The sequence below is a fragment of the Apteryx rowi genome, unplaced genomic scaffold (genome assembly GCF_003343035.1).
Source record: "Apteryx rowi isolate R43461 unplaced genomic scaffold, aptRow1 scaffold_1028, whole genome shotgun sequence".
Lineage (NCBI taxonomy): Eukaryota > Metazoa > Chordata > Aves > Apterygiformes > Apterygidae > Apteryx > Apteryx rowi.
In genome coordinates, this window is record NW_020447229.1 from 44,002 (window position 1) to 60,310 (window position 16,309).

At 41.8% G+C, this 16,309-nt stretch overlaps 1 protein-coding gene across 1 annotated transcript; it reads right to left on the reverse strand.

Annotated features, from left to right (window-relative positions):
- Positions 1 to 7,251: 7,251 nt before the first annotated feature.
- Positions 7,252 to 14,894, reverse strand: NDP (NDP, norrin cystine knot growth factor). Its single transcript, XM_026065776.1, has 2 exons — positions 14,682 to 14,894; positions 7,252 to 7,479 (listed from the first exon to the last, which is right to left on the reverse strand). Exons 1-2 carry the CDS (start codon positions 14,853 to 14,855, stop codon positions 7,252 to 7,254), a joined length of 402 nt encoding a protein of 133 aa, XP_025921561.1. The 5' UTR covers positions 14,856 to 14,894.
- Between the last annotated feature and the right edge of the window lie 1,415 nt (positions 14,895 to 16,309).

Here is a 16,309-nt window from a genome sequence, read left to right on the forward strand (position 1 = left end):
AACCATTTCCCACAAAGCTGTGTTTTATCCAAGTCATGCCTAGAATCACTAGCTTTTTTCAGTCCTAGAATAAACAGTCTCACCCCACCATGTGTGCGTGTATGTGTGTGCACATACACATCTACCTATCTATCTATCTGTCTATCTATCTATCTATCAATCATACAGTTTAAAGAAACAAAATTCACAAAGTAGTCATTAATGAGTTTCCAGCATCAGGAAACAAACTAGATTGCCCACATGCCCCAAATTCTACAGTGCCTGCAGATAGAAAGCCAGAATTAGAACATTATTAGGTCTGTGAAACAAGATGCAAGAGAGGAAAAAAGGTCTTCAGTTATAGAGGGAGAAGTACTTCCCTCTGAACCAGTCTTCAAACTGGAGAGGGTAAAGGGAGAGAGGTGGGCTACCAACTACCAGCTACCCACTGCAGAACAAGAGACAGAGAAACAACATGGGTGAAATYAGGAGGCACAGAAATGGGTTCTCCCAGTATAGGGACTCCTGTACTTCATTGTGAACTAAATATGGGAGACAGAAGTAGAATCCTTCCCTGAAGTTGTAATATTTGAACGTATATAATTCATACAAAACTAGAGTCAATTTTAAGTCTGCACAGGGGGAAGGGACATTAGCAACTGCATCTCAGAAGCACAATTGCTCCCATGTGCTAGAGGTGCAGGGTGTGTGGAAAAGAGCAGAGCAGGAAAAAGGGGTGATGGAAACTTAAATGACCATAAGTCTGAATTTTCCTCAGTTAATGACAGCTGACTTGTGAACACTGAAGACTGCCAACATCCTGAGGAGGTGCATCACAGAGCTGGATACTTCCTCCTTTCCCCCCTCCTTGTTTTCCCCATCACCCTCAGGTGCAAGGCTTTGCAGTGCTGGCCTGTGTCTGTTCCCACTGGAGCCACGGATGCTCCCATTTGGTGTGAATGAAAGTAGAGTTAAGCCAACGCTGACCACCTTTGAAAAAAATTCCACTCAGAATTCATTTAGTGCTGATTTAATTAAGTATTAATTATGGGATCTCTTTAGCTAAAGAAAATCCCTTACTGTCATTTCAGCAAAGTATAGAATATGGTGTCTTTGCTCTCCCAAGCATCTTCTGCTGTCTTTCGTCATCTGCTGAATTTTTTTCCCACATTACAGTCTGTAGGGAAGAATTAAATTTTTTAATATAATTCCAAAGATAAGGAGTGGCACAATTTCTAAACACTCTACAASAATTTTATTGAAGTGCCAATAATGGTCTTTGTCAATATCCTAAAGGTATCAAAACAAGAGTCAGGAAAATCTGCAATTTCAAAAATATAAGGCCCATAAAAAGTCCACATGAAAGGTAAATGTAGATTTGTAGACATGTGGCTTCATATCAGATCAACCTGATACCTCTTATACAAAGAGTAAAAAAACTTTATGACTTTATGCCTTGAATATTTATTTGTTTCTAACAGATGACCCTTGATGCAGTCACAGAGAGCTGTATTTGAACAGTCAGCTGAGGGACTTAGGTGGACTTAGGTGCCTACTATGATATGTCACTTCAGAAAAATGACGAGTTATTCAGGCCACCTGCTTGCCAGCATTGCCAAATTTTGCCTGGCTGTGCAACTAGTGACAAGACATAGAGCTTTCCAAGAGCCATGGAGAAGGTCTAGGGGAGGTGTTTTCTCCTCTCCAGCTATCAGGCTCTCMAGGAGTGGCAGAAGGCTGTGAGGCTGAAGGGAGATGTCTCCAAAACAGGGTGTTGTTTTRTGCATTTATATATACACATGAATATAACAAAAAGATCAAGAGTTCCTACTTTTAATAGCACCAGACTCCTCCTTAATAAAGCCATGGGACTGTTTATCCTTATGAATGTTTGACTTCTGCAAAAATATATTTATTTCATTTTCAAGGAGCAAAGCAAGCAGTCAGCAAACCATTGCAGTACTTAATATCATTCGTGTGAATTTTGCCAATCTAATTTCTAGTATACTCAGACACTTGGGACATTCTCAACCCTCAGAGTTTCAGACAGAAGCCTCTCTGGCAGCAGAGGTTATCCCTGCCTTTGCTAGGGGACTACTCAGGTAGCTTGCATCTGCATAACATCGTTTGGCACACAGAAAACTGACGTCTAAAGAGGAGCTTAATTTTTTTGCAAGTGCCAGAGCAAGCTTAGCTTRTTCATACTGCACTGCATTTGGTTATGAGTGCTTCAGTGACTGCACTACCTGCCTTTTGTGCAATGGCCCATGGGACAGCATACTCACCCCAAATGGTGGAGACTTTCAGACCTTCCCCCACTCAAGCAAGGGGTTTACCCCTGGCTTTTACAGTGCTGGGGATTGATGCTTTCAAAGTAGGGTACCTTCTGATTCTCCTCCTGAATCTCAGTCATTCTGGAGGCAGAATAAGGGTCAGCAAGACAAAGTCTCCAGTGCTTAGGGCAGAGAGCTGGGGGAGAGGAACCCCGTCACACCACTTATTGCTGCTCCCTGGATAAATCCTGTGTTTTATACAGTGATTGTCTACCCTATCCAACATCAGTGCTAACCTCAGCTAGTTTTTATATCTGGAAATGGAGCACCTTCTGGAAAGCCTTGCACAAATGGAAGATTATGAAGTCTTGAGATCCGTGTAGAGCTTGGAATAGCAATTGTGCATCTGAATGAAAACAGCTCTAAAGATTAGCACTTTAATTCTTCCAAAAAAAAAAAAAAAACAGATATAGATTACTTATGAAAATATATAGAGATTACTTGGGAATACGATTAACTGGTTTTAATTTTTTGTTTTCATGGTATGTACTGTTGCCACTTGGGTTTGATAAGCACCTAAAGGAAGGATTAATTCTGACTCAGACAAATCATAGATGATCTTTGTCTTTTCATAGATATTATTCTGGTTTGTGAGATCCTTGAACTCTGATCTTTTGTACCTTGATATATGTAAAGCACCTTCTTCATAACTTAGAGCCCCAAAAGACCCTTTTCAGTGCATTAACCTGCTTACTAACATAGTTTGCAGACTAGCGATGCACATGACAAGTTATTTCCAATAGACACCAAATGCTTCATTATAAGGGTTTCCTTACAAACAAAGGATATCAGCAGAGCTCTGATGTTTCTGTCTGGTCTCCATCCATTCAAGGTCTCCATCTATTTAAGGTCTCCATCAGTCTAGCTGCAATGTAACAAGAACACCACTGCTGGGATGGGGAGCTTTCAAAAGTAAGCCAGGTTGGTCTCGGGAACATAATCAAGAGAAACGAGGACAGTGGGATGGTGAGAGTCAGAAGTCTCTATCACATCTTGCCTTGAGCAAACTAGAGAACAGTCACAGCTGAGCCAGTCTTTCTGTGGGTGAAGAAGGGGGCTGAAGGATGAGTCACAGTGGGAAAAAAAAGAAGAAAGATGTCCCATTGAGATCTCGGGGAGAGGCTGCTTTAGCAAAGAAAAAGCCCCACAACATTATCTGGACGACTAGCCTTCTCCCTCCAGGTTGTTCAGAAGCAACTCAATTTAAGAAGCACTTACAGAGTAGTCAGACTTGAAAAACAGAGATTAAGTACCCAAAGTGGTGTCAGGCAGCCTTTTTATTTCCACATGCCATTCAGATTCTTTCTCACCATGAGCCCAAACCTGCAGTCTTTATCCAAAGCCTCATTTTCTTTTGCTTCAGTATGTCTCCTGAATTTTAACACATAAGTAACACTGTGTGCTTCATGCAGCACTTAGTTGCCTAAAATATTGATATGTAAGTATCAAAGTATGGATTTAAGAACATCTGGACATTTTGATTTGGAGAACAGCTCCTCCTTTTTTTTAGATGTTAATATGCAGATTGCCTGACAAAGCCAAAACAAAAACTGAGGAGAATTCAAAAATGTAATTCATTGTTTAATGTCCAGTCTTAGCTATTTACAAGTATGTTTTGCTATGTCACTCTTAATTTCTATTGTATTCCTTCTGCGTATTTATTTGACTCAACAGTTATGTTAGATAATGTTGAATTCGCCTCAACATTTATGCCTGGCAACAGACTTTGAGATCACAAGGTGATGATTTCATTAGAGGAATCAAGCAAAAGTGGAAGGAATGTGGGGTGTGAGAGAAAAAAAAAAGCTTTTGTTAAAACACAGATATCTTCTGTGAGACCCATTTTAGCAATTACAGCTCTTGCACTGTAATAGCAAAAGGATGTGGAAATAAATGCCAGCCAAGTTCTTCCCTCACTATAGATATTTTCTTTTTTTCTAAATTGGCTCAGGCCTGAAAGTTTCTCTTCAAGTTCCTCATCTCTTCTCACCAAAAAGAGAGAAGAGCTGCACCGGAGCACTCTCATGGACAATGCTCATCAGCCTGTTCTTGGCCAGCCGACAGCCGCTTACTGCCTAGCAAGAGTGCCAAGGGGCATATCATCAGGCAAGCCTTGTGTCACGGCTCTGCGGCTGCCTCTGGAGCCTGGCAGCTTGCGCCAGCTAGGGAGCTGGCCCCACAGGCCCTGCGACAGCATGGCATGGGGGGAGTGACACTGAATATAGCAGCTACCCTTAAAACATTCCCAGTTCCTTAGATAACTGCATAGCATAGCTTGTGTGCAGTAGTCTCTATACCAAAGCTTAGAGGTCATGCATATTTGAGGTATAGTTATTTGGTTATCAAAGGTATTGTTGATGGTTCAGATAATGACCAGAATTTTCTATATATAATTAAAAGTAGGAGGTGGTGCTTTGGGCGATAATGGGATTTTTAGATGCTGAAGGTTGAAGGATAACAGAAAAGGGAYACACATATGATCTTTCATATTAAGTAGTCTGGGGATAATGCCCAGCTCACACTCCCATCTCTCGCCCTTTGATGTTCAAACCATTCATCAGATATGAAAAGAATGACTGACAGTGATGAAACAATGAGTGATGTCTAATGAGCTCACTGGGGCTCTTCAGTCATGGTTTTGACATTTTAATCTTAGCTTCCTCAGCTTCTAACAATTTGATTCACCCTTTTCTGTTTGTCCGCAGCTCTGTGTTCTTCTTGAAAACTGGCCATCTTTGTAAGTCATTCTCCAAAAGGCAAAGACAGTCCATCCCATGTATTACAAATCTACTTCTAACCAGTGTCTGTGTGTGTATTTGACCCCTTTAGCTTTCCTTCTCTGAATGCCATCCTGCTCCAGGATTCAACTCACAAGGCCAGCTGTGTACATCATTCAACTGTCTTCAGCTCCCATATTCTTCATGAGGAAGCAGTGGCAAAGGAATTTGGCTTGGCCTGACTAGCCACAATAACTCCTGTGTAAACCACCGGGCTGCAGTCCTCCCTGGAAGACCTTGGGGACTCCTTGTGCACGCACAGGGGAATCCCTGCGATGTCCATGTGAGACACCAAGCTGCTATATATGGCAGTTGCTGCAGACAGGCTGGATGGCACAGAACAAATGGACCAACCGCTGGGCTTGGATGGGACTTCTAGTCCTCACCAGCCCCCCTCCAACAGTGCTCTGCTGTGGAGCTACTCCAGCCCATCCTACAGAATAACTGTGGGATTACACGTGCTGTTGTCACTGAGGATTAGAAACTGTGCTGAATACGAATTCCTACCCAGCAAAGATGCTCCCAACATCTGCATGACTTCTCTACAAAGAATGGCTTGTCCACATTTATGTGAATGACCTATTGCAAACTGACTGAATACACTGCCATGTAAGGAGACAAGAACTGTAGTATGTTGTGTTGTTTCCTTCTGGTCATAAAAGGCTGTTCTAAAACATCATGTCTAGGAGGAGGGCCAGAGTTTCTACACAAATAGCATTCCACATCTTCAGATCCTTTGTTATTTTAAAATCCTTTCACAACTATCAATCACTTTAATTCATTCAGCTCATCAGAGTATTTCTTTCTGTAATGGTCCTATAGGGGAAAGCAGCTCATGGTCTGCCTTGCTTCTCACAGAGAAGTGCTGGCTGCCCCATCCTGCAGGGCCCAGAAGCGCTGCCTCATTCCTTTCTGACAGCCTGGCTCTGGGCCAGCTTCCTACCAAGGTAATGTCTGGGCACACACTAACCCTGCCACAACGTCCTACACCCTTGTGTTCACACAAAAGGAACCCAGGCATATGGCCCAGACAAGAGTTATGGCAATCCCAGGCTGTATGATGAGTGGACTGGGACCCCAGGTAGCAGCAAATCATTAGGTTAATCCAAACACGGCCTTTGCGGTCCAGCAGATAATACTGTGATTGAAACCCTGCCTTAAACTTCCTATGGGAGAGTAGGCATGTCCGCTGATTTCCCAGTGTCTCAGATTCCCTATCTTTAAAAGGCAAAAATGATACTCACTTAACAGGCTGAGAGCTATAGATGAAAATAAGTTCTAGGTTTGATTATTATTTTGGTGTTTCTGGTTCTGTACATCAATAGGTCTACCCAAGTTAAGAAAAGACTCCATTTAGTATATGTCATTTTAATCTTTGATTAGTTTCTAGTGCCTAAATAATGGCTTTTGTGRCAGATGTAGTGTGTCACATTTCCAGGCTTTTAGAGAGGAATAATGAGTCCTGTGACCTTTCACTTTTCAAGTCACTCAGCCAATGGACTGTGATGTCGTCCACTGCAAATAAGCATTTCAGCTGGCTAGGGTAGGGTTATCCCAGTGTACATTACATATGCAGTTCACTTTCAATGATTTATTTGTAATTTCTTCTAAACCACCATTAAAGTTATCCAGCACTTGGCTGATAGATCAGTAACAGATAACCCTTACTGACAACACAGTTCATTTTGAAGGCCAATATAACTAAGAAACTTAGAATAAATTGATAGGTTAAGAGGTCATATGTGGGAACCAGTGTCCATCCTCTGTCCAAATGCCAACTTCCAGAGTGCAGTGCTGTCATCCAGCTGATCTTCCTCTCTTTTTCCTTGCTGGCCTTGGCCTTAAAGTAAAACCACCTCTCTGTAGTCAGAGCTGAGCCTGAAAAAAAAAGAAACTCACAAAAATATCCTTTCAGAAAAAAGAAAGATTTCTTAAAAACAAGTCCTCCTGCTTTTGCTTTTGTCACAGACAGCACTTYGGTACTGGCACCATCCAGAGCCCCAGGATATTTTATGCTCCAGCACTTAAATGCAATCCAGCTTGATTAGTCCTGCCCTTACTGTTATCGTACACTGGGATCGTTGCCCTCACCTAGGGTACTTCTTGGGAGCCTTCTCTGAAAGCAACATCCCTGTCCCTCCACTGTTGTGGCAGGTGCATCCCTAGGAGTTGCACTCTTCACAGTGGCAAGAGAGGATGTAGCGGTAAGTAGCAGTGAGCCTCATTCCACCTGAGCAACGCAACCGCATTGCTTTCAGCTTGGAGGTCTGAGGTCGGCAGCAGTGGCAGGTGGAACGGAAAGGCTGTTTCAGGACCGTGCTGAAAGAAACCATTGGCTCCGAGCGCGATGTCTGGCTGCAGCGTCCTTCACAGCGAGCCAGCAACACCATCTACGAATGAACAGAGACAGATTAGGAAACACGCCAYCCTGGCTATGAGCATGCAGCTAACTGCAGATGTGTGCCTCCTTTCAGCGCGGCTGATCTTACTTCACTTATGGCATCTCCCCACCACGGTGTCAGTACCCAGCCCTGCATGGTAGGCTGGCCTCAGACACAGGTCTAGGGAGCTCAGAGGCAGTGCGGACTGGCAGGAGGCAATGGGGAGGCTCCTCCTGGAGTTGTAGACATCTTTATTGATAAGGAGTATGGGGCCTGATTTTCTGAAAGCTGACCTTGAGGCTCAAAGCAATTGCAGCCCTGTTTTCCAGACACAGTGACTGCAACTGTGACTTGCTGACCCCAGATACGTGGCAGTCAAGCCCTTAAATCATCAGCCAGACTGATACTTCTGTTGGATATTATCCAATGTTTTGAGTTTATATAGTAGTGACCAGCTGAACTGGTCCTTGGGGCCAGTGAATCCCTCAAATGCTTAGATATGTGAACATATAAAGTAGAAATACAAAGAAAATGCTCAGATTATTGCTTCTAAGGAAGTAAGTTTCTAGCTCCTTCTTTTTTAAATATCACCTTGAATACTTATTTGTAATTATATATAATTACACTTGTATAAAATGTGCCATGCATAGTATAAAGCAGTGAAAATGTAAATYAGTAAGAACTTGCCAAATATGAAAGTTCACCAGAGAGATTTTACAAAGATAGTACAGGCTGCATCATTCTTCTCCTCCTGAGTTCACCCAACGAGCTGTGACCAGAGTAAAATAACTTACACAACAGGAGGAACTAAGGAACTCCCATGGGGTATAATTTGCTTCCCTTCCCAACAATCTCATGTTGGGCAGTGGAGATGGCTAGAGTTTCCTTAGCTCTATAGAAAACATGGAAAGGAAACTCGTCAGACCATGTGGTTAGAAACACCTCTTAAGACCTTCTAGAGATGAGTGTTTAGCAGGCTTAAATAAAGTGTTATACACCTTCATGGGGAATGAAATATTGTTTAAGTTCAGATCAGCCAATTTTGCTTAACCAACACAAATTCTAAAAGCAACTTATTGTATCATCCAAACAAGGTAAAAATATCACAGAAGTGAGAAAGCAGAGAGTAAAAATGTGGTAACTCTGATCCTGTAAACAAAGAGTAAAATTACATGTTAACTGTCTTGCACACACATCTCATGGTCAACTACAAATATGATGGCAAATATTTTACAGCATTAAACGCTTCTGAGATTCTTTCACTACACATGCTTAACTGGCTGAAAATCACCAAGTCTTGCAGGTAGGTATACCAAATGTTTAATTTTCAGAAGCACTCTTCTTTAGGCAGAATCATGAAGAGATGAGAGAGACAGAGAGAGAGGATATTCTTGGTATCAAGTGGAAAATAACAGCATTGCCTATGTCCTTGGGAAAGGTACTGATTGCCCATAAAGAACAGTACTTTGTACAGTGCTTAAAAATGACTCATGCAAGTCATGCATGCTAAATGGATTGCTTGGAATTGTATTAGAATATTAGCAAATACACTTCCAGTTAACGTAGAGCACAAGGAAGATGTCTTCATGAGTTAATCATCAGRGTTTGGTACTATCTTCTTCCTCAGTTTAAGAGATGGCTTCCTGTGGCTCCCCAGTAAATTTGGCATCCTTCATGACTCATAGCATAAATTTATTGTCCCCTTCCTGTGATGCTGCCTATTCATAAGCCAATTTACTTCAGCTGTTAGTAGTAATGTGGTGAGAAGGGAATTTTGGTGTATAGTTCAGCCACATCCCAGCTTTTCAAGCATCAGCTATGTCAAGMTACTTTATACCAGCATGTTTAGTATGTACAAGAACACTGAAAGGGGCAATTATTTCAGTTACTAACACCCAGCTACTAACAGAAAAAGAGCCACTTGCATCCCCTGGATAAACAAAACTCTTTTCTCACAGTGGTAGACACGCAGTTGGTGAAGAGTTACATCAGTATCTAATTCTGTGTGTATGGAAAGTGAAARATGGGATGTTAGGACATTTAAAATAGTTAGTTCCATTCACAGCATCTTGACAGCTTTCATTAGACCCCCAGCTTCGATGTGTTCACCAAACTGCTATACTCTTTTTCAAAGACTATTCCCAACTCTTTGGCTGGAGAGAAGGCTGAGGAGCAATCGAATAGCAGCTTGCAATGGCTCAAAGGGGAGTCACAAAGGCAGTGGAGCCAAACTTGGCTCAGCAGTGGCAGACAAGGGCAACAACCACAAGTTGCCATTTGGGGAGTTCAGATGACCTCCAGAAGTCCCTTCCAACCAATATTTCTATGATTCTGTGATTTCAGCCCAATGTGACATCATATTTTGCTGTGTGATGAAGGTGACATGTAATGGTTAATGCTTCTGGAGCTGGAACAATTAGTCACTTCTAGTACTCTTATCCTAAGACCCTTTGATGTCACACATCTGCTCCTGTGTCTGCAGGTACTGTCAAAAACACCCCCAGCCCCACTCCCCCCCAGAAAACAAGGAAGAGGATTGAGGGCTGCTGAAGAGTTGCAACAGTGTAATTAGAAGGCAAAATTATCTAATGTTCTTGTATTTATGCGTAGCAATAGACTTCTTACTAACAGCAAGCTTTCTTCTGCAAAACAGTCAATATTTTTTCAATACACAACTGAGTTTATAATTGCCTAGTAAGCCTTGTCTTTAAAAATGAGTTTCATTCTTTGAGGACTCAAATTATCTCAAATTGTGCTGGCTACTTATTTTTTTTGTAAGAGGACAGTTAGTATTAATCTCATGTAAAATTACACAGAGTTTTATGCCCTATTTTTAGATTAGAGTGTAAATTTTTACAAGTGGCATTGCACCACGGGTATCAAGTCAATCTTGCAGGATTAAAATATTCAGACTTCTTATTTGGATGGCTTTCTAAACTTCTGTACTAACCTGAAGTCCTCAGCRTAGCTTAACCTCCTCCTCATAAATCCAGAACACCACCAGCAGATTTTGGCAGGTGTGCAAATGAGCTGGAAATAGCATGTACTTTCAAAGCTTTGCTTTGCCATTTAATCAATCGCACCAGCTGTTTATTGCATCGTATACTATAGCAGAATAGAGATTATCGCCTAAATAATTAGTAATGATATGATGGCATAGCACAGTAATACAGTAAGTGTATATATAGTAAAAATGTGTGGGTATTTTATAACCTGATATCTATGCCTTGTAGCTCCCCTCCTCCCCCACACATATAAGCCTGTGCATGTCACCTTGTGATCCTATTCCCGGAAGTACAGTACAATGCAGTGTTGGAACAGTGGGGAATTCTTGCTCCCCAGTGCAGTGGTGTTTGACCAGATAAGAAAATATGTGTTCTTACTTGAAGACAGCAGTCTCATAGGTATCTGAATGGCCAGGAAAGAGAGCATTTCTTATAACAGGTGAGACTTAGACAACATTTGACTCTAATCACTCAAGCCATATTCCAGAAATTTAGAAGCTGTGAACTGGTTTGTTATTATTATTGTAGTCCTCTTTCTTGCACTCATCAGCAACTGGCAGGGGCCTGAAAGCAGATGTACTGAAATACATGARAACAGACTTCCACAGAGTATTCATGGCCTGACTGCAAGCAGGAATTACAGAAAATCTCATGAGATAGCCCTGGCCTCTACTAGTATCTTCAAAACATTCACTAAATCTTTCTTCATATAGTATGTCTCTCTCTGGCCTGGATTCTTTATTTCTAGGCTGTCAATTGTAGCGTTCTTCTGGCATATCTGGAGGAAATACTTGTGACAACCAATATCGTAATTCAGGAGGCTCTGACTGCAGAGGCAAGGCGATCCAGCACATCGAAGACCAGCAGGCTTTAGTGACAGAGGTCAGGCAGGGTCCAGCAGTGGTCAGGGAAGTCAATACCTTATGAGCTGACACAAATACTTCCTTTAAGTCAACAGAGAACACTTTTTCTGTAACAAATTTTCTTCTTTCTTCCCTCCTTGGTGTCTCTTTTATACATTCTGTTACTATAGTGGAATACATTTCCAAAGGCTTTTCATATTTGGAAACCTGTTTTCAACATCTGCTTGAGGTCACAAGCAAGAAGGATTTGAATGATTAAATTATATTTGGTGGATGTTTCCGAATGTAACAAACCTAGTTCCCATGTGGGTACAGTTGGCAGCCTCCACAGAGAAGTACGGTGGACATAATCCTTTTTTAACTGAGATGGATGGCAAATATAATATGGCTTGCAATTTCTGAAGCCACTTTTAATTTCTGTAATTCTATGCTGCACTAAAAGGGAAAATATACAGAGTGAAAAAGGATGGCTTTGTAGAACAAATGCATCATACCAAAAAAGGGCAAAGCCTCTGCCTGATATAAATTATCAGTCCAAGCTCCATAATGGAAACTCAGTGGAAACAAGAGGTACCACAGTTCCCATAGCTAATCCAACAGAACCTTCCCTTTTTTGATTTGTTTATGTTTTATCACAGTATATTTAGGAACAGACACTGTGGCTAATTTTCAGTAGCAAGTCTAATACTGGTCTTTTATATTTTATCATAGTGTATACTGGAACAGACACTGTGGCTAATTTTCATTAGCAAGTCTAATAGCAAATCTCTGTGTTTATATACTAAATCCAGAACAGAAGTCACACATCCAGCAGAATGTTTCAGATCCCTGAGATCTTAAAAAAGAGCTTGGTTTAACAAACAGAGAGAAGTTTTCTAGGAAATGTCAAAACTATTCCACATTGTACAGAAACTGTTTTCATTTTCATCACGAGAAAGTCCATTCAATTTACAGTATTATTTAAAAAACTGTTTTTGAAGCTGTTGTGGAATTTGGGAAGCCAAAAGATATGATAATTTTTTCGAACATGATTTTCATTAAATGCTTGATTTTAAAAATGTCATAGACATTTTTGCAGTTAAAGTTATAAATTTCCATGTCAACAGTTTCATTTTCTCAGAACTCTGTTTTGAAAGAATCTGTTTTTCATTAGAAAACCTTCCTTGTATTAATTTCCATCAGTTCCACTCCTAAAGGCCTGACTGCTTTTCTCCATTATTAGGGATGCTAAGAAATTAAGCTGTTGGTGGATTTCCATTCTTCCTTCCTTGCAGGTGGATGGGTGATGGCATGCAGGAGAGAAGAGGCCTGGACCCAGGAGCTCTTTGGCCCCAAGCCCGAGAGCACCTCCGTGCTCCCAGACTTGAATTGCCTTAGGGGCTGGGCTGGGATCAGTTGTGTTGAACGGCTTTTGTCTGAGGCTGTCAGACTTTGCATTTCTCACAGCCCTAGTAAAATTGCCATTTGCTACTCATTTGCTGTTCTGCATGTTGAGGGCAGAGGGGGGACCTACCCAAAGCTAGAGACTGAAGGCCCTGCAGGGCCCAAACTGGACCACCTACCATCCTCGTGTACACAATGTACCACAGCTCCTCCTGCCCTTCCGCAGGGCAGGGAGCTGAGACCAAAGGCCAACTGAATGCAGCACCACCCTCCTCAACCAAACCATCATGATAGCAATAATGTTTCCATTGTAATAGGTGATCTTAACAGCACTGGGAGGAGAGGCCTGCTACCACCTGCCTGCAAATATGGGAAAACCACCCCCACGACCACAGTTTTCACTAATGCCTAGCAGTGGGGTCACCTGCAATAAAATCAATATTGCACAAAAACAGATGCATCTCTGCAGTTATGTATTTTAATGCTGGATGTTTCCCAGATGGCAAAAAGGTCTAATTTAGGCCAAAAGTGAGAACAAGGTCTCTCCTGAATTGCAGGTTATGTGTGCTTTTATTGTTTGAATTCAGAAGCAGTAGGGCAAAAACCTCCAACCTCACACCTTTGTGAACTCGGAGTGATTATGCAAAGCCAGGCAGGCAGTACTGGTGTGAAACTGGTGTACGGGAGACCAGAGTCTAGCTTTTCCTTGTGTTCATCATGCACAATCACTGCAGGAACCGTTCCCCAGCAGCCATCCTGGCAGCACAAGGGAGCCCAGAGCACTGAGGGGCTATTGTTTTCTGCTGATGCTTCTCTCTGTGCTTTATTTTAAATTTTATGTGCTRCTACTGCCAGTCGTAGTACCTCATCCCTGTGCTGATCACATGAAGCAAAGAATTCACTCTGCCCACAAAGGCATTCGGGCAGAGAAAGAGGGGTCTTTGCTGCCATCGTTGTATCTGCTTTAACTGCACAGGCACCCTCTCCTCTAAAATGCTCCCTGACTAACTGCTGCTGGTTTTGGCTACTGGGCAACACTGCAGTCAGCCTTCCTGCCCTAAACTCCATCACACACCCATGGCCTGTAGCTCTCGTACATAATGCAAAGCTGGAAGAAGCGTTAGCATTTACTGGTGTTCTCTTTTGTTAATCTAGGGAACTGTGTGAATAAGGCAATTCACTTTCCAAGAGACAGAAGGATGGTTAAAGCAGAGACTATACTTTTGAATACTCTCCGGGTTAACTCAGTCAGAACAAATTAGGACAAGAAAAAAAGGGACCAGCAGACATTTTCCCCATTGTTTGTCTGCATTCTTTTTCTCCACACAATGAAATCAATGACTGTACGCTACATATCCAGGCTACTAAACCTTTTTGACACAAAATTTTTCAAGCTTGAAATCTCAAGTGAAAGGCATTTTTGTATTTCCTTCTGCTTCTAAGCCCTAAAGTAAACATCCTAAATGACATTCTGCATGAAAACAAAGACCTTGATACTAAACTGGAAAAAAATTAGCAATGTTTCTCATATTTTCATTATTGTTTTACAGCTTGATTCTTTACCTCAGTACATATCCAATGAAAAGCTTTAAATTTTTGCRCTCCAGATTAAAGACTCATTTGAAGGAGTGGGCTGACTGGGATGATCTAAACATCCAAACCAGCCCATCTCCTTGGTGCAGAGCAGCCGAGACTCARACTTGCTCCTTTTAATCTTATGGTTTATTGCATGTTAGTTTTACATCACTGAGCTTGTTTCTCCTTTTGAAAAGGTGAAAAGATTCATGAGACTTTTTCTCTCCCTACATTTCTGACCCGTGCATCCAGATGTCTACATATCTATACATTTGTATTTTGGCAGCAAGGAATTTATGTAGAGATGATTAAACAACGTGGCTTTTTTTTTCCAAACTCTGCTGATGGTAGCATCCTCCTTACAGGGGATGAGAGGAGTCCTTACCTTTGAGCTACACTTGTACAGCGRGTGGCTGATAGAGTCGACATAGTGATGCCTCATACAGCGACTGGGGTCTGAGTCGATCATGAAGGCACTTTCTGTTTTACTGTCCGTGTCTCCCATTATTGCCAGAAGAGAGAGCATGGAAATTGAAGCTGCAAGTACATGATTTCCCATTGTTGAAGAACTTCTCAGTGATAACAGCAGAGGGAGGTAGAGTATTAAAAAAACTCTAAATATTGAGATCCAGTTTCTTTCCAGGATGGTGAAAAGTCTGGTTTAGGTCTTTTAGCTGTCATTCTTCTTTTTGAGTTAGAGTTTGTTGAGATTGTAATCCGTCAAAGAATCTCCTGCGTAGCTGGAGTAAAAATAACATAAATTACAATCCTGACCAAAAAGAACTCTGGAGAAAAACAGACATAAATAATAATAAGGCTTGTAGGATTTTTGCTAGCCAAAATACACTTTCTGAGTGAACATCATTCCCACAGTAGGTACAGTACATGGGATTAGGAAGGAGAGGTCAAGGCCTTGTTGCTTTAACAACTGCTCTATCATTTTGCTAAGGAGAACATTTTAACTTTTAATATCACAAGAGCTGCAATACCAGTTTTTTTACTTGGTGATGTCCCTAATGGATTCCCATTAAACCAGTGATTTGTAACACATCAAAGATTTCTGCAAATTGAAAGAACTGTATATTCACTCCAAAATGTTGACAGGCACATTCACAGGGGCAAAGATAGACCGCCTCCTGCATTGAAGATGGGGATTTCTGGCCCAGGTAACAAATGGAGATGATGGAGGCAGTCTGATCCCAGGATCTAGGGACGGCATGTCCATCTCCCGCCACGGCTGCGCCGCAGGGGTGAGACATGTGCCCAGGGCAACGGGATGACGAGRGGCCAAGCAAAGGTGCACAAGCACTGCAGCCTCTCAGGAAATTCACTGAGCACCTACCTGCACTGTACAGGGGACTACCTAGGGCTCTTTCTCCCTTGCTTTCCCGAATACCAAACTCACACACAAAAAGATTGACATTTCTTTACTCGCTTACTCATCATGTTGCACTTCATGAGTTTCAGTCTCATCCCCATTAATTAAAGAGCAGGATCTGAAAAATACATTATATTCCATAATATCCAAGTACCTCCCAGCTATCAGTCGGGAAAATAATATATGCAGATGGAGTGACACAGATTGTCACTTAGTCATCTGGATTTCTGGCACACGGTGGACGCCGGGTGAGAACCCCCAGCAAACAGACACAGGGCCACCACTGAAACACTCTCTGGAGCTCTGTGTTGACATGGAAGGGAGGGCACTTCCCTGAGCTTCTTCATCCTACATCCTTGATTGTTCTTGCAAGCCAACAGTCTTAAATGGATTATTTAATTTTGCTTTTACTACAAACAGCTATAGCTTGAAAGACCTGTGAGTTATCCGTCTAAATATAACCTGACAAAGCAAAGAACAGTCATAAGTAAAGTTAAAAGTGGGAGGACTGTCAGAAGAAACTAATGATAAAACAAGTTTACTAGTCATGCAGAAATACTCTTCCAGAGCGTCTTGCCTATTTAAAGAGATGATGTGTGTCTTTATTGCCTTATACAAGCCTCTTTCAAAAATGT